This window comes from Symphalangus syndactylus, chromosome 15 (genome assembly GCF_028878055.3).
Source record: "Symphalangus syndactylus isolate Jambi chromosome 15, NHGRI_mSymSyn1-v2.1_pri, whole genome shotgun sequence".
Classification (NCBI taxonomy): domain Eukaryota; kingdom Metazoa; phylum Chordata; class Mammalia; order Primates; family Hylobatidae; genus Symphalangus; species Symphalangus syndactylus.
This window is the reverse complement of record NC_072437.2, coordinates 9,165,437-9,183,902: the sequence shown is the minus strand read 5'-3', so window position 1 is coordinate 9,183,902 and position 18,466 is coordinate 9,165,437. Positions and strand designations below refer to the sequence as shown.

The 18,466-nt window shown below is 47.0% G+C and overlaps 1 protein-coding gene across 18 annotated transcripts in view; it reads left to right on the top strand.

Moving 5' to 3' along the window:
* Positions 1-290: 290 nt before the first annotated feature.
* The window catches only part of ARHGEF7 (Rho guanine nucleotide exchange factor 7), a 191,196-nt gene continuing 173,020 nt past the window's right edge, over positions 291-18,466 (top strand). For 4 of the 18 annotated variants that reach the window (XM_063618606.1, XM_063618607.1, XM_063618601.1 and 1 more), the window contains exon 1: positions 1,212-1,455. In XM_063618606.1, the coding sequence (XP_063474676.1) occupies positions 1,291-1,455 (165 nt within the window). In that variant the 5' untranslated portion in view covers positions 1,212-1,290. Of the gene's footprint in view, positions 1,456-18,466 lie in introns of all 18 variants that reach the window. The other 14 variants (XM_063618605.1, XM_063618596.1, XM_063618599.1 and 11 more) reach the window with 9 other exon arrangements.

Sequence of the window (18,466 nt, the reverse complement as noted above, 5' to 3'; positions counted from 1 at the left end):
TTGCAAGAGAAATCCACCGGCAGAAGGCAGAGGGAGACGACTTCAGCCTCTGATTATTTTTGGAAGCTTTATATGCTTTCTAGCCTTTGTCATTGAATGGATTAATGTGTGTGCCTGGCATAGAGTAAGTGCTTTGCTTGTTAAACTGCCCGCGGGTCACAGCGAGCAAACTGGGGGAGCACCCAGGGACAGCGGAGGGAGTGGAGACCCGTGTCCTTTTAAGAAGAGGCTCCATTTCTTCCTCGCATGTCAATGTGTTCGTGTCATCAGTTGTTCGAGGAAGCTCGCGCATGACGCGACACTTGCCGTCTGGGCTCTCCAGGTTCGGCCTGCTGCGTTCACAGCCCAGATCTTCGGCGTCCCCGAGACGCAGCCTGGCGCCCGGCCCGGCCCGGCCCTCCGCACAGCCCCACTTCAGGCCACGCCGTTTCCTTGACCTTCCCCCGGCAGGGTCTGAAGCGTCACCGTCCGTCTAGAGCGGAGTCACGCAGGCCCCTGCCCTGCCGGTGAGGTCGGCGCCGCGCTCGGGAGAGTCGGTTCCTCCCGATTCAGACCCATATGGCTTCAGATGGAACCATCATTTGTGTTCCGTAATGACCGGCTTGCAAGGTAGCAAAGGGAAACAAACGTCTCGTTTTCAGCCTCTCCCCACCACCTTGAAATAAAACTGGCAAAAATAAAAAGAGCATTCTGGGAAGTACTTCATCATTTCAACGCTCACGAATTCAAAACATAAACAAAGGGTTCCGAGTGCCCCGGCCAGGGGCGCGGGGCGCACGGCGGGCCCGGGGCAGGTGAGCGCAGGTGCGCGCCCGCCCCCACCCCCGGGTCCCCCGGCTCCCTCCCCATCCGCTCCCCGCTCCCCTTCCCCTTTCCCTTCCCCGCCCGCTCCCAGCCGCCGCCGCCGCCCCGCGCACGGCCTGGAGCGGAGGCTGCGCAGGGCGCGGGGCGGCGCGGGCCGGGCGCGGGCCGGGCGGACGGCCGCGTCTTTCTTCTCCTGGCGGTGATGTCATTGGGCGACGGCGGCCGAGGCCGGGGGGCGGCGGCGGGGGCGGCGGCGGGCGCCCGCAGGTTCCCGAGCCGCTCCTGAGAAGGAGCCTGACAGCGGGCCGGGGCGCACGGAGAAGCGGGCCGGGCTGGACCTGCTGGGCCGCGCCGAGCCAATCGCCGGCGCCGGCCGCTCCATGGGCGAGGAGGCGGCGGCAGCGGGGGCGGTGGGGGCCGCGGGCCGGGCTGCCACTCCGAGGTGAAGGCGCGCGCCCCTCCCCGCCTGCCTCCCGGGCCGCAGCGATGAATTCCGCCGAGCAGACCGTTACGTGGCTCATCACTCTGGGGGTGCTGGAGTCGCCCAAAAAAACCATCTCGGACCCGGAGGGCTTTCTGCAGGCGTCGCTGAAGGATGGGGTGGTCCTCTGCAGGCTGCTGGAGCGCCTGCTCCCCGGGACCATCGAGAAAGTAAGTCCCGGCCCGCGCCCCCGCCCGCGCCCCCCGGTCCGGCCCGCTGCGGCCCGGGATGCGCGCGGAGCACCTGAGGCCGGCCGCGCTCGGGGAACCCGTGCGCCCTCCTTTGTGCGCGAAGCGGCGGCGCGGCCGGCGCCAGGACCGTGGCGGGAGCTCGGGGGGCGCCATTGTGTGCGGGGCAGGGGGAGGGGGCCGGGGAGGGGGTCGGGGGGAGGGGCGGCGCGGGCGGCGGGGGTCCCCGGGAAGGAGAGTGCACCGCAGCGAGGAGACGGGGCTTCTGCGCCGCCCGAACGCTAAGTTGCCCCTCCGCGTGGGGGCCGGCCCCGCTCCCTGGCAGCAGCCGGATGGGAAACCGCGTTCCGACGCCGTGCGGCTCACTCCGCTGGCTTTGTGTGGACAGTTCTTGCCGGTGGCGTTGCGTGAGTTTCGCCTCCCGGCTTAATTGACCGGTTGCTCTGTATTTTTAAAGATGCACGCATCTGTAGCTGAGGGCTGCGCTGTGAAATGATCTACTACTTTCCCTCAAGAAAATTCCCCACCTATCCGAGCCGAGAGGACGGCAGACACAGGGTCTAAGTCCTGGCACTCTTCAAGGCTTGTTTAAAATTCTAGATTTCGTTCTCAGGTCCCTCCCTCGTTCTGAACAGAACCTTTAGTCCTGCAGGCACTCCTTCTCCCTTCCGGCTGGTGGTTCCCAGGCTGGAGCGTGTGAACCCTGACCCGAATCTCTGGAAGTGATTAAAGTTTGTTTTCATCGCCCACAAGCCGGCCAGCAGGGCCGAGGAGACAGGAGAGCTTCTAAAAACGATGTCTCCCTGTAGCTCAGAATACTAAAATCTTATTCCCAGGGTGTTTCTTCGAGGGGTGGGGTGGGGGTGAGGGTGGCCGATATATAGCGTTAAGATCAACAGTTATTTAAAAGGTGTTAAATATAGAAATTGAAGTGTACCATAATTAAGAAGAATTTCAGTTTTTAAGTGGGGTGTATTGGCCCCCATACAGGATGACAACAACTTGTAAATAAAATGCCACGTAAGTGACTTGAAAAAGTAAAATGTTTAATTTTATTCATACACATGTACATGTTCTCTTGCTACATTTTAAATGAGGTCAGAAAACATTTTATTTAATATGAATTTGGCTTGCATTCCAGTTTTAGGTATTTTTCTTACTTGGAACATCTTTATGAAAACAGAATCTGCATATTAGAGTGAATGGCTGCCTGCCTGTCCATGAAATAAAAATGTTCCTTAAAAATGAACCTGATGTCACAGTGAAATTATGATTTAAGACAGGAGGACTAAGGAGCAGGATCTGACTTTCAAGGCATTCAAAATACTTTGCTGTTTGGATACTGGTACCTCTGGTAATAAAAGACAGATGCTGAGAAGTGTCGAAATGCATGCAAAGTTCACCAAAATAGGCTTAAATAAAATTCTGTTCCATCTCTAAGAGCAAAGCTTTAAGAAATGTCATATGCTGTATTGATAAAAACATGTCGCCATCAAAGAATATGTTGTTTGGCATATTAACTGTATTAATATTGATTGGTCGACTTCAATAATCATTTTCTTTTAAATTATAGAAAGATTTTCTAGAAAACAGTAGCATTCATTTCATCTCTAAAACAACAAAGAGAAGAACGAATAAAATGTTGAGCTTGCAGAAGCCAAGTTGAAACAACTCAACATATTCTAAAACTACAGTCATTTGGAAATTTCTTAGGTCAGAGCTGTTTTTGATTCCCCCTGAGCTCCAGTAGGTTTGCGTTAAACTGTGTCGCAATGAAAGTTTAATGTCAAGGCAGCATATTGTAGACACAGTTACTGGTTCTCTGGAGTTCAAAGGTAGGTTTTTGGAGTAAAATATTAGCCGTTTTCTGCCTCTGAGATCCCTGTGTTTCAAAAGTTTCATGAGCTTTTTCCATTTCCTAGGCAGAGTTATCTGGGTTGGTTCCTTCCTTCCTTCCTTCCTTCCTTCCTTCCTTCCTTCCTTCCTTCCTTCCTTTCTTTTCTTTCTTTCTTTCTTTTTCTCTCTCTCTTTCTTTCTCCTTCCATCCTTCCTTCCTTCTTTCATAGAGGTGGGTTCTTGCTCTGTTGGCCAGGCTGGTCTTGAACGCCTGGCCTCAAGGGATTGTCCCATCTCGGCCTCCCAAACTGCTGGGATTACAGGTGTGAGCCACCACGCCCAGCCAGTTATCTGGGTTTTTGGTGTTTTCATGCTTACCAGATAATCTATGCCACAAAGCACACATGCTGAATAACTTTTACTTAAATGTGGGAATGTGTGTCTGAGGATGTTTTCGCCTTAAAAGGAAGCATTTGGAAACTTAACTGAATGTTCATGTGGACATGACAGGGGCTTCACTTGACCTCTGCTGCAGGAGTGCCCTGACAGCCAGTGAGCGGAGGGCAAGTGGCCTGCAACCTTTGCCTCTGCAGGCTCACAACCTGGCATGGGCCATGAGGCTGGGGATGAGGGCAGAACTAAGAAACATGGCTGGGTGCCTCGGGCTTCCCATATGTCTTTTATTAAGAAACCATGCCCTAATGTGTTTCTTCCATTATGCTCATTTGTTCTGTTTCAGAGTCAGGAAGAGGGTGGAGGGAGCAGAGAGGACGTTCACGGAGTGTCAGATTCTTCTGCTCATTTAAAGGAAACTTTCCACCTAGGTTCCTGCTTTGCTTTTAAGGTGGAAGGTTAGACAGTGAGAAGATGGAATTATAAACTTTACATGAACAGTTCAGAAAAGAGACGCTTTTCATTATACTGGACAGATGTTTTCTGCTATAGGGGAGACGAAAATGGGATTAAAAAGTTTTCCCCTTCTCTGTATCTGGAGATCCTGCACTTTAGTTTTCTCCAGGAGGGGTCAGGATGTTTGGCTGGGCTGCCCACATCTTCGGCTTCCCACACTCCTCCCGTGAGCAGACGCTCTCTGAGGTCATGACGTCTAGGGAGCCCTGGTAGCCTTTTTCTGACAAATTCACTTTAAACATCCCTAGGGTATTTAGTCAAAGGAGGTGAAATCAAGATAGATGAATTTTAGAGGATGGAAAATTTCTGTTAAGACTAATACAATGCATTAAAATCATGGAAATCATGAAATGCTCTTTTAATTTCACTTGTGAATGCAACAAATGAAGTCTCTTAACTCACTATGAAAAACTCAAGGAACTTGGTTCCTTCTCTGTGTGTCCCAGGAGAACAGAACACAGAGAACCTTCCTGTGTAATCCACGTGATGTGCTCCCGAGAGACCCTGTTTAGGTGTTTGTGGAACATAATTGAAAGTCAGACGCTGCCTCTGGTCTTAGTGCTGGATGTGGAGGCATTTGTCTCTCAGCTCTGGAGGTCCAAAGTCTGGGATCAAGGTACCTGCAGGGCCTCATGCCCTCAGAAGGCTCCAAGGAGGGGTCTGTCCCAGGCCACTCTCAGGCTCTGGTAGTTCCTGGCTTGTGGCAACACAAGTCCAATCTTCACATGACGTCCGTGCTGTGGTTTCTTCTTTGTGTCCAAATTCCTCCTTTTTAGCAGGACATCAGTGGAATTGCATTAGGGGCACCCTACCCCAGTATGGCCTCATCTTAACTGATTACATCTGCATTGACTTCATTTCTGAATAAGGCCCCATCCTGAGATACTGGGGGTTAGGACTTCAAATACGAATGCTGGAGGAGCACAGTTCAGCTCATGACAGGTTGTTTCTACGTTTGAACCAGATCAGTTTATTAGCTATTGATCTGATTGCACAATGCCAGGTGCTAGGGGAGATTACAAAACCTACATAATAGAGTCTTGGGGGTTCTAGTACAGAAAACATAACTCGAAAGACAAGAACAGCATGAGGCAGAAGGAAGTCAAGAGTCGTAATGTCAGATACGGATGAGAAGGAGCAAAAGAATCAAGGAGCTAAGAAGACCAGCATTTGAGCAGGTCAGACCCAAGACCTTCCTGACGTGTGGGTAAGAATATGGTTTGCATTTCCCAAACTGTAACCTGGCAGCCCTAGGTGATTTTCCACAGACTTGCAGAAAATCAGCAAATCTGATGTTGCATAGGAAAAAGAAGATACTTTTTTCCAGGTGAACTGGAGACTCCCTTTCTGCTCAGTCTTAGGGGTCTGGGGTTGGTTAGGGGCTGGTGTGGCGAGAAGCAGAAGTGCTCACCTGCTAGAAATGTGCCTTTTCTTAGGTCCTTTGGCCCTAAAAAGAACGTGGTGAGTGACCACATGTGGTGGTAGGGTAATGTTCTCACTCAGGCCTTTGACCTGTAGCCGTCGTAAAGACTTGTTGATTGGCTAAGTCACTTATAGAGAAAAGTTATAATACGGTATCTCCAGACTGTGTTTTTAAGGAGAGTTCTTTAAACCCTGCAAACTGAATGATTGGTTATATCAAGTTGCTTCTAACTAAACTACTCTGAATATGGTTTCAGAATAGTGAATTTTGCAATAATAAACATTTCCTTTTGAAGCATGTGACTTTATAGTCCTGTCTCAACCCTGAACCAATGTGATTCTTGTTTGGGTTTTAGGCCTAGGGAAGAAGGTAGCTGGAACTGCATTTGCTAGCTCACTAAAAAGAAAGCAAACAAACTGAAATTCAATTTAAATCAGGAGCGCCTGAAGAGATTTCCTGAGAACCAGAGTAGAAACTAGTGTTTATGTTGGCATCACACAGACAGGAGTGCACACACACATAAGCATACACACACGCATACATGCACACTTGCACATGCACACACGAACTTATGCACACACACGCATACGTGCACAAACATGCACATACGTAAACATGCATGTAAATACACGCACATGTGCACACAGACACATGCGTGTACACAGACATGCACACGGACACGTCTGACTGGGGTTGAGGGAGTGGGGGAAGGAGTGCTGGCATATGTGGCATTCCATTTTCTCAGGGGCAGCTGCTCTGTGAACTCTCCAAGCCCAGTCCAAAGGATGCCGTCTCAGGACCCGGCCCTCATTCTATTAATAGAAGTCACTCCAGAATCTGCCTGCTCGCCTCTTTTCTTTAAGCACTGCCTGCCTTTCTATACATCTTCTTAAAAGAGAATAAGATGTAGGCCCAGCATGGCAGACAGCATGCTCCTCTCGTTTGCAGGTGCTGTCCCTTGCAGTACCCATACTGCAGATGAGGACCCTGAGGTCTGGCAGTTAGCTTTGCCCCAGGTCATCTGGCTGCACTCGGAGGCGGAAGATTCCAGCTCAAGACTGTGACCTTTCCCATGGAAAACAAGGCTGCTTCTGCCACCTATACTGAACTTAGGGGAAGATTGGCAACCACTGCCTTCAGAAATTTACAAACCAGATCAGGAAATGAGACAGAGGCAGCAGTGTAACTGAGCACCCAGGCAGGACAAAAGTGAGGACTGGAGGGGGTGGCTCAGGTCACCGGCCACAGGGGCAGAGTGGGAGCCCTCAGGAGTGCCTGGAGCCGCTGCTGGTGTCCTGCTTCTCGGGACATCTGGAAGCAGCTCTGCCCTTCAGTGGACATGACCCCAAAGGCACCCAGGGTATAGCCCCTTGCCCTGGGGGAACCTGCAGAAGCTCCTGCAGAAGGCTGTGTCTGGGCCTTTCTCCCCGGCCGCAGAACGTGAGTTCAGTGTTCCTGTGCATCCGATAACTCACTGTAGTTCCTGGGCTTCGCTACTCTGCAGGGCTTACCAGATTTCCGCTTAGTCCCAGATTTCAAACAATGTGTGCATCTACACCACACACACTTTAAAATTCAAGTACTATGTACACGCGAACATCTCTCTCCCTTTAGAGGACACTGATCACTCTAAAATGTAAAAAGTGGAGGTGATGGGGGCTGTGAGGTGAGTGGGGGCAGAGCTGTTGGTTCTTGTGTAGGGTGGATTTTAGCTGTTTGGATTGGAGTCTTGTGTGGGCTTGATGCCCACGCGTCTCTCACTGCACGAGGGAGGTGGCAGAGGCACATCATCCCTCTGGGCACGCAGCTCTACCACGTGCATCGCTGGGAGCCGGGAGGACTGGCATCCCCCGAACCCGCGGGTCCCTGCCTGGAGACACTGGGACACCCGGTCCTCTGTGTGCTTCAGAGTCAGGCACACCTGGCTTTGTTCCTGCAGCCATTTGCTCTGTGACTTCCGGCACCTGTCTAACCTCTCGGAGTCCTAGTTTCTTCCTCCTAAAAATGAGATGAATGATATCCACTGGTGGGGGCAGTGAGGTCATTACCAGGGTAAATGAGTAGATGTGCTGGGCACAAAGTAATTCCTCAGTACGCAGTAGTTACTGTTTTGTTGATTGACACTGAAAACCTTCCCCATTGTGTCCAGAAGACTCTAAGCCAAGATTTGAACCTCAGAGCCACCCAAATCCAGGAACACTGGTTAATTCTCACAACAGGGCAGACTCTTGCAACTTTCAGGGGCTGGCAGCCTCTGCATCCCACTCTGGACAGACCACCATTGTCTGGGTTGGTGGGCCCGCTGAACGTGGCTTCCAGGGCCCTCTGGTCAGCGCCAGATCTGGGCGCAGCTGCTGAGTGCACACAGCTGCTGGTTGGGAAGCGGGAGGGCTGAGCGGGTGGACTCAGATTTCGCTTATATAAAGTTTCATGCATCAGCAGGGCCGGGAGTCAGAGATGGGAAGTGAGGGCCAGCCTGCCCCACCTGGTGTCTGCAGAGAGAGGGCTTTGGGGCCGCCCCTGGGCCCACTGCTTCCCGGGTACAGCTTCTGACTTCTCCTTCCTTTATCAGTTCTGTCAAGTTAGGTTAGGAGAATTAATCTATTGATGTTTTTATATTTCTAACTTTAGCTTTGAACTTTTAAGGTTTGATGCACCAGACTGGCAGTTCTCAATCCTGTTTTTGCAGGATGGTGTCATGTCTGCTGGGGTCTCAAGGTGAGGGGGTGGGGGGAACTGAAATGGAATGTGTGCACAGTGTATTTCAAACACATGTATGTGAATTCATTTAATCATCCCTTTTACCAGGTTCCTATTGTGTGCGTGCTAGTGACCCACATCACACACACGGAAGCGCACGCATGGATGCCAGCCATACCACCTCTTCAGGCAGGTCAGAAGAGAAATGCTAGGATCTTGGGTATAAAGTATTTGTGAGTTCTCAGGATGAAGGAATGTAGAGTCATCCAGCCCAGATGACTCCTTTTGCAGATGGCTTCACTGAGGGCACCTGCATGTGGTTGTGTAAGCTGTGTACTGCCCAGTCTTGGGAGAACCATTCACACTGTAGTCTAAGCGAATGGCTCCAAGGCCTGTGCTGGGAGGCGGCCCTGGGATACTATGTATAGAGGTCAGCCTCCCAGGACACAAAGCAGAGTGGAGAAGGGTTGGAGTAGACGATAGAAGTGGCCCCAGTTCTCCAACCCTCCCATGCCCCTGGCAAAGTGACCTTGTAGCGCTTCCATCAAGAGGTAGGAGTCTGCCTCCTCACTTCTTGAATCTGAGCTGTGACTTGTTTTGGCCAATGGACTGTGGCAGAAGTGACCAGTGTCACTCCGTAGCCCAGGCCTTGGAAAGGCTTGCACTTTTCTGCACTCTCTCAGGCCCTGTGTCTACCCCCGAGGAGACCCCAGGGCTTGGGTGCTGGTGGTGTGTGATCACATGGAGGAGAACTCAGTTGTCCCTGCCTAGGCCATCCCAGACCTATCTGTAGCCAGCCAGCCTCAAACATTGAAGAGAGCCCAGCCAGGGTCAGCAAGCTGCCTGCCCTGCCCAGAGCAGGCACAGCTGCACCAGCAGGCCCAGACCAGGCTGACTCGAGCCAGCCACTGAGGTTTACCATGGCCATAGATAACAAATCACATACACACACACATGCCCATGCCATTCTTAACTAGGGACGTGCTGATATATGTAAATACATTCCATCCCAATCACAGGAGTGCTTGTACCTTTGTTTAAAATACCCTCTGTATCCTTTATTTCCTTGATAATTTCCTCTCTAGTATTTTCTCTATTCTCATTTTTTGGAAATCTTATTAAGACTAATCAGAGATAATATCTATTGAGTGCATACTGTATGCCAGGCACTGTTCTAAGGACTTTGCCCATAATAATGGATCTAACCTTCCTCACCACCCTATAAGGGAGGCGGTGACAGGATCGCCCTCATTTTCAGATCACGAAGCGGAGCTCCAGAGCGCCTGGTAACTGGCTGTCCTTGGCTGGTGGGCTGCGCCCCCGGCCCTGTCCCCTGTCCCTGCGGCCGCCAGGCCTCCTGGGTTGAGTCTCATTTGCTGACCTTTCCGCTTGTATCTTTCTTCTCCTTTTAAAAGACATTTCCTTGACTTGATCTCCCAACTTTTCTACTAACATTGTTTATTTTGACCTACTTTGGCTATTTGTTTTTTAATTTCTAAAAGTTCTTTTGTTATCTGGTTTCTCTCTGTTTCTTCCCTTTCAGTCAGTCCCTTCCTGTTTCTGGGATGATTCCTCTCTTCCCGTGAACATTCATTACAGTTTCCTTGAAGGGTGGTTCCTTCCCTGCATTTACTGTCTCTGTTTCCTCTGAGTCCTCTTGTGTAGTTTTTTTCTTCCATGTTGGAGATTTACTCAAACATCATGTGATCTTTCAAGCGTGAGGCCCTCAAAATGACCAGGAAGTCCTGTGTGACTGCTGGGGCCCAGGGACACGCAGGTCTCACCGTGGGGCAGCCTGGCGATGCCCGGAGTCTGGACCTGTTGGTCTCTTCTCCATCAGCTGTGAGTCTCTCCAGAGACGCCTCCATCTGCTGCCTATCAGAGCAGTGTCCATCCTCACCTTGGCTCCTGTCCATGCTGGCCCTCTCCATGTTCTGGCCTCTTTGGTTCGCTTTTCCCCAGAGAATAAGCCTCAGACCCCTGCAAGGATGGCAAGAGGGGTGGCCAGCTGTGATGGGGCTGGGGCCCCTAGGCCTGCGTCTGACTCTCAGACAGGTGGCTTGTCTACCACCTGGGAGGGTGCACTTGCCACTGGCTACTGGGATGGGACCTTCCTAGTCTCTGCTGAAGCCCCACCCATCCTCCGTCTGCTCCCTGCCTTCGTAATGGTGGCCTGGGGATGGGTGTCTTCTAGTTTTTTTGTTTTGTTTTGTTTCGTTTTTTAGATAGAATCTCACTCTGTCACCCAAGCTGGAGTCCAATGGCGCGATCTCGGCTCACTGCAACGGCCGCCTCCCAGGTTCAAGTGATTCTCTTGCCCCCGCCTCTCGAGTAGCTGAGGCTACAGGTGTGCGCCACCACGCCCGGCTAATTTTTGTATTTTTAGTAGAGACAGGGTTTCACCATGTTGGCCAGGCTGGTCTCAAACTCCTAACCTCAAGTGATCTGCCTGCCTCGGCCTCCCAAAGTGCTGGGATTACAGGTGTGAGCCAGTGTGCCCAGCCAGGTGTCTTCTAGTTTTATTGAAGATGATGCACGTGTTTCTTGTTCTCCTGGCTGTTTTGGAGGGATTTTTTTTCAAGAGAAGTGAGGCTGAAATAATTTTACTGTACTGCTTTGGACCTGGAATCTTTCCATTATGAGAGAAAGAGAGAGAGTGAGAATATATGAATGAATATCCATGTCCTACGCCCTGGGTTTCATATCTCCTGAGTACTTTAAAATTACTAGAGAAAACCAAACTGAAAGCTGGTTATTTGAAATGTTCTTTTTTCTTGTTGCTTGGTATTTTGTGCATAACTTTATTATTATACTTGGAGCATTTTTTTTTTTTAAGGGGCTGGTGGTCATCCTATCTTTTCTTTATAGAAGCTATATATAATTCAGAATCCCAAAAAGTGTATATAAAAGAAACGTAAGCCTCATCCAGTTTATATTAAATTGCTTTTGTCTAAAATGGGCATCCACAGCTCCAAGTGTGTTCGGATTTGCATGTTCTCTTGCCGTGAAGCCTTGTTCTGACAATGTGATCTGTTAGCAACGCCTTTAAAGTGGTCCGGTTTTGATTATTTGTAAATATTATGGCCAGTGATGGCTTTTCTCCCTCAATTCTGAGTGTCTCACTACTAATTTCCTATGCCAGGATACTGTTTCACCAATGTCCTGTCCTTAAAGTAGCTTAAGTCCATAAGGGACTTTTAAGTACCCATTTGTAGTTAGCAGATTTTTCAGATGTCTTTTGTTAGGAATACAGATTTTCTGAAAAAGCCTTTTGCTTTCTGAACACATGTCAAAAGATTGTGGCTTTGTCATTCACTTTAAGGAAGAATGCTACAGTGATTTTGATAGGAAATTGGGAGATGCAGAGGATATTCCTGGTTCCGACTATGTCTGTTTGGCTCCTCAGGAAGAGGGAGAGCCTCACCTGCCCGTGTGGAATCGGTCCAGGCCTCTGTTTACCTTGAGCAGTGTCATTGAGGCTTCCTCTGGGGTGCTTAGGAAAGTGCCTTAAGACCTGGGTTTGTCTCATTGATCTCATAAAGCACTGGTGCTGGTGACAGATTTCTTCTGGTGGAAACACATTTTCTGGTTATAGTCGTCCGTATTTGTTAAGGATTTTTGTTTCTTTTGAAAATAGGCTTTAAGGCTGGGTGCGGTGGCTCACTCCTATAATCCTAGCACTTTGGGAGGCCGAGGTAGGCAGATCACCTGAGGTCAGGAGCTGAAGACCAGCCTGGCCAACATGGTGAAACCCCATCTCTTCTAAAATACAAAAATTAGCTAGGCATGATGGCGGGTGCCTGTAATCCCAGCTATTTGGGAGGCTGAGACAGGAGAATCGCCTGAATCCGGGAGAGTGGTTGCAGTGAGCCGAGATCATGCCACTGCCCTCCAGCCTGGGCAGCTGAGCGAGACTCCGTCTCAAAAGAAAAAAAAAAGGCTTTAACTAAATAGAATATGGCCAAATTCTTGTGACTTGTGACAAAGGTTAAAATTCCAGAAAGTGCCCTAGAAGCCATAATTTTCCATGATAACAGACTAGAATGGAATGTCTTTCAGACTTTATCAATTGATGACAAATGGAGAAAAATAAAAGTTCATTTATGGCACTTCTGACCAAGCACATTTCCCTAGATTGAATCTGAGTAATTGCAGCGTCAGCTACCTAAGGTTGGCTCTTCAAACAAACAACCTGGAGTTGTAAACACACTGTTTATGAATTGCTCAAATGGAATTCTGGGAGCGAGACACCACTCACCCTGCACATAGTTAAATCTTTTGTTGCCTGTAATGGAGCTTCCACCTTAAGAAACTAGAAAAATAAGGGCAAATTAAACTCAAATTAAGTAGTAGGAGAAAGAGAATAATAAAGAACAGAATGGAGATTAGAAAATTACTAGCGAGAACAAACAAAACTGAAAGCTGGTTATTTGAGAAGAATCAATAAAATTGATAAACCTGTTGTGGACTGATTAGGAAAAATGAGGAAAAGACAGAAATTACCAATGTAAGGAATCACCATGGATCTTACAGATATCGAAAGATAATAAGTGGATATTAAAACATTGTTATGCCAACAATTTCTACAACTTAGATGAAACGGATAACTTTCTTGGAAGACACGAAGCTCACTAAAGAAGAAATTGATAACCTTAATAACCCTACATCTATTACAGAAATAAATTTGTAGATAAAATTCTTCTCATAAAGAAAATTCCAGGCATATAGTTTCACTGGTAAATTCTACCAAGCTTTTAAGAAAAAAAAATAGTAATTTTACACAAGCTCTTCTAGGAAATTAAAATTGGGCCAGGTGCAGTGGCTCACATCTGTAATCCCAACATTTTAGGAGGGAGGATTGCTTGAGGTCAGGAGTTTGAGACCAGCCTGAGCAACATAGTGAGATCCCCCCCAATCACTACAAAAAATTTTAAAAATTAGCTGGATGTGCCTGTGGTCCCAGCTACTTAGGAGGCTGAGGTGGGAGGATCACCTGAGCTTGGGAGGTTGAGGCTGCAGTGAGCCATGATCACACCACTACACTTCAGCCTGGGTGCCAGAGTGAGACTCTGTCTCAGAAAAAAAAAAAAGAAGGAAGGAAGAAAAGAAAGATTAATAATGAGGTTGTACTTCCCAACCCATTCTAAGTGGTAAGCATTATCCTGATAACAAAACCTGACAAAAACATTATAAGAAAAGACTATAGGCCAATAACCCCTATGAACATTGATGTAAACCTTCAAAAAAATTTAGCAAATCAATTTCAGCATTACATGTAAAAGGTAAAATATCATAACCAAGAAACATTTATCCTAGGAAATAAAAATCAATCAATACAATTCATGATATTAACAAACTAAAAAAGAAAAATCCAGAGGATTATCTCAATGGATGGCAGAAAAAGCATTCAATCCAATCCAATCCAACGTAAACTCTTGATAAACACTCCCAGTGATCTAGGAATAGAAGGAAACTTCCTCAACATGCTAAGGGGCATCCATGAAAACCTACAGCCTATGTGAGACTCAATGGTGAAAGACTAAAAGCTTTCCCCCTAAGATCAGGAACAGGACAAGGGTGTTCACTCTTACTACTTCCATTCAGCCTTACACTGGAGGTCTCAGCCAGTACAATCAAGCAAGAAAAAGAAACCAAAGACATCCAGATCGAAAAGGAAGAAGTAAAGCTGTCTTTATGTGTAGACTATATGATTGTCTGTGTAGAAAATTTGATAGGATCTACAAAATAGCTACTAGAACTAGTAAGTCAGCTGGATGTGGTGGCTCACACCTGTAATCCCAGCTATTCAGGAGGCTGAGGTAGGAGAATCGCCTGAACCTGGGAGTTGGAGGTTGCAGTGAGCCAAGATTTTGCCACTGCACTCCAGCCCGGGTGACAGAGTGAGACTCTGTCTCAAACAAACAAACAAAAAACTAGTAAGTCAATTTAGCAAGGTTGAAGGGTTAATATACATAATCAGTTGTATTTCTATATATTAGCAACAAATGATCAGAAATTGAAATTTAAAATACCATTTACAATAGCAAAGAAATGAAAGAAAGACGAGTTAATGGGTGCAGCACACCAACATGGCACATGGATACATATGTAACAAACCTGCACATTGTGCATATGTACCCTAAAACTTAAAGTACAATAATAAAAAAAAAGAAATGAAAGAAAAGACAAATGCTTAGGGATAAATCTGACAAAAGATAAGAAAAACATGTACACGCTCAGCAACATATATTGCTGAGTGAAATTAAAGATCTAGATAAAGGGGGCTATACATAACATTCTGGGTCAGAAGTCTTGCTATTAAGCTGTTCTATTCATATTGATCTATAGATTGAACAGAATCACAACAAAAATCCCAGAATTTTTTCGATAGAAATTGATAAATGATTCTGAAGTGTCTATGGAAAGGCAAAGGGCCTAGAAACAACTTTGAAATGGAAGAAGAAAGTTGGAGGACTTGGTTTCCAGGGTTTTGGAACGGTAATGGAGTCAGCATGACGTTGCAATAAAGATAGAGAAATAGATCAACAGAACAGAATAAAGGTAGAATTAGATCCTTAAAGACATAGACAATTGATTTTCAACAAAGGCACCAAGACACTTGGCTGTCCAAAGGACACTCTTTTCAATAAATGATACTGGAACAAGTAGATACCCATATTTTTAAAGATGAACTTTGATCTATACCTCTTAGTATACAAAAATTAACTAAAAATGAATCATAGATCTAAATGTAAAGCCTAAAACTAAAAAAATCCTAGAAGAAAATATAAGAGAAAACATTTGTGACTTTGCACTAGGCAAATAATTTTTATATATGACACCACAAACATGATCCATAGAAGAAAGAATTCCATACAAGAAAGAGTGGACTAATTGGACTTAAAACAAAAAGAATTTCTATTATTTGAAAGACACTGTTAAGAGAATGAAAAGACAGTCTATATATTGGAAGAAAATATTTGCAAATCACATGTCTGTTTAAGGATTTGTAGCTAGAATATATAAAGAACCCTCAAAACTTAGTAATTTTAAAAATGGGCAAATGATTTGAATAGACATTTCACCACAAAATATGTACAGATGGCAAATAAGCACTCAAAAAGAAGCTCAACATTATCAGTCATTAGGGAAGTGGAAATGAAACCTGCAAGGAGATAGATACCACTACACACCTATCATCATGGCTGAAATCTAACAGAGTGATCCTCCCAAGTGTTAGTGTGTATGTGAGGGAACCAGCACTCTCATGCACTGACAGTGGGAAGGTAAAATTGTACAACTGCTTCAGAAAACAGTTCATCAGTTTCTTAAAAGAGTAAACATACATCTACCAAATGTTTCAGCTATTCTACTTCGAGATGTCTGCCCAAGAAAATGAAATGATACGGCCATACCATGCCTTGCACACAAGTGTTCATAGCAGCTGTATTTTTAATAGCCACAAACTGGAAATAATGCAGATGTTGTACAGTTGGTGAATAGATAAACAGATTGTGGTATGTTCCTGTAATGGAACATGGCTCAGCAATAAAAAGAAATATTCCATGACATGGATGATTCTCAAAATTATGCTGAATAAAAGAAGCCAGACAAGAAAGTACTTAATGTATGATTCCATTTATAGAAGATTTCTAGTGACAGAAAGTAAATCAGTGCTCACTTGGGGACAATAGCTGGGGTAGGAGAAAGTGATTCTGGAGTACCTCAAGGAGACCTCTGCGTGAGGGGCAGAGTCATCACCTTGCCTCTTGTGACAGTTCCATCAGGTTGCACTATGTCAAAACTTATCAAAGTGCACAGTTTACATATGAGCAGTTTGTTGTATGTCAGTGATACCTCAATACGGCGTATGACAGTCTTTACCCTGAGCATAATTACATTTTTGTTGAGCGTAATGGAGCTTTAACTCATTTTATTTGCTGTCCCCTACTTTTGAACCTAATCGTGAATTTAGAAAACATATAGGATTTTAATGTGCAATGGTAAATTGTGTACTTATGTTTTATTAGGGGAAGGGATTTATTGACAGTTCATTTATTGATTTATTTGTTTATTTTCTCATCAAATCTTTACTATGTTCCAAGGATAGCGCGAGGAACTGGAGATTTCGCAGAAATAGACTCGCATACTATTTAATGGAGGAGAATAACATGAAAAGAATTACACGAACTGATTGTATCACACATGAGCTATGTGCTCTGAGGCAAGAGACAGATTTCTAAACACGCAGCAGACGAAACTATGCCCCTTGGCAGATGGGGGCCCAGTGGCGGTTTGGGGAAAGCTGTCCTCAAGAAGTGGCATTTGAGTTGCCCTTTGACTGATGGGTAGCTGTCGTAAGAGGAGGGGCATGCACCCCTAGACAGAGGGGCCCTTCGAGGCCTGGGGCAAGACGAGGCCTGCTTTGTTGGGAGTGGCGAGGAAAGGCCTGGATGGGTAGTGCTGGAACTGAGGGGACACGGAGAGACAGGCAGAGCCAGGCAGCACAGGGCTGGTGGGCCCTTAGTTTTTAAAGGTGTTGATACTTTTCAAATTTTTAAGGGGAGAATGATATGATCAGTTCTGTGTTTTGAAAACAATACTCTAGCCATATCGTGGAGAACAGATGAAATGAGCCCAGGACGGAGGATGTGAAGATGGTTATGAAACTCCCACGGTTGCCCATGGAGAGCTGTGGGAGCCTGGACTAGAGTGGAGGCAGTGCTGACAAGGAGATGGGGATGGCACTGAGGGAGTCCAGGAGGGTGCGGTGGCAAGCGGACAGGGGGACAGTGCTTAGAGTGACTCCTGGGTTTCTGGTTGCACAACAGGATAGATGGGGCAGTCGCCTGTGCTGGAGCCCTGGGCGAGGCTTACCTAGGTTTGGGGCAAGGAGATCAGGAATGGATTCAGGGTTGGGTGTGTCCTTGGAGGCATCCGCATGAAGCTATTGGAGCTTAGAGGCCCCCTGGACTGAAGCATACACGTGGGACTCGTAGTACAGAGATATGAACTGAAGCTGAAGGACTTGTAAGGTTTCTTATAGGGCAGTTAAAGTGTGAACGTGAGAAGGCCGAGGATCAGCCTTGGGAAGGGTGGAGATGAACAACCAGGCAGTGCTGATGAGCCTGAAGAGAGAGACTAAGGCAGGGTGGTCAGAGGCCATTAGGAGACGGGCAGTGACCTGAGGTCAGGGGACGAGGGTGCTGGTGTGTTTCTGAGAGGTCAGGTGAGTGCAATTCAGAAGACTGTCTGCCGGCTTTGGCCTGTGCTGGGTGGGAAGGAGGGTGCTATTCCTAGCTGTTCTAGGACAACTGGCCAGCACACACCCAGAGCCCACATACTGGAGCAATGCGGGCGTGCCCAGGACTGAAGAGGGGGCTGGGAGGGAGCCTGGCAGTCGCCGAGGGGAGTGGAAATGTTGGAATAGAATTGTGGAGTATGAGAGAGGGGTGGACTCAGTGAGGGGGTGGACGGTGGGCCCCGTGGAAACCCACCCATGAAGGGGTGCACGCACCTGTAGCGATTGGCAGGGAACTGAGCGGGAGATTAGGGCACTCATTAACCGTCTTGAATGTTTGGTTAAGAGGAAGTGATCTTCAGTGAGGGTCAGCGTGTTTTTCTTGATAAAGGAGGCTCTAGCAAACTGTATCCCTTTCAACAGCTTTAGTGGAGAATGTCTCACATTTTTTATTTCCTTTCCCACGTTTTAAAGTGTATTCTTTTCCTTCCTGATGGATGCATCTGGTGGTTTAAGGCCAATAAGTGTTGCATTGAGCATGAACAGTTGTTTGTTACTCTCAAAATGTCTAAGACTTTCATCTCCAGCTTATAAATGTATTGATGTCAGGTGTTTAATATTTCCCCTTTGATTCATCTGATAGTGAATGGCTTCTGAGGTCAGGATGGGGACACTGCCAAAACCAGCTGCTCTCTGCTGAGTCTCTGTTTTGCAGGTGACATTTGAAAGTCTAGATTTGATATCATTAAGGCATTTTAGGGAAGTCAATGTATAAGTTTTAGAAAGTTCAGGTGCAAATTGAGGACTATTTGTGTGAGGATTTTATGAATACACTTGTGTCTCTCCTGGGATTTACTTTTTCTTTCCCTTTAGAAAATGCTCAC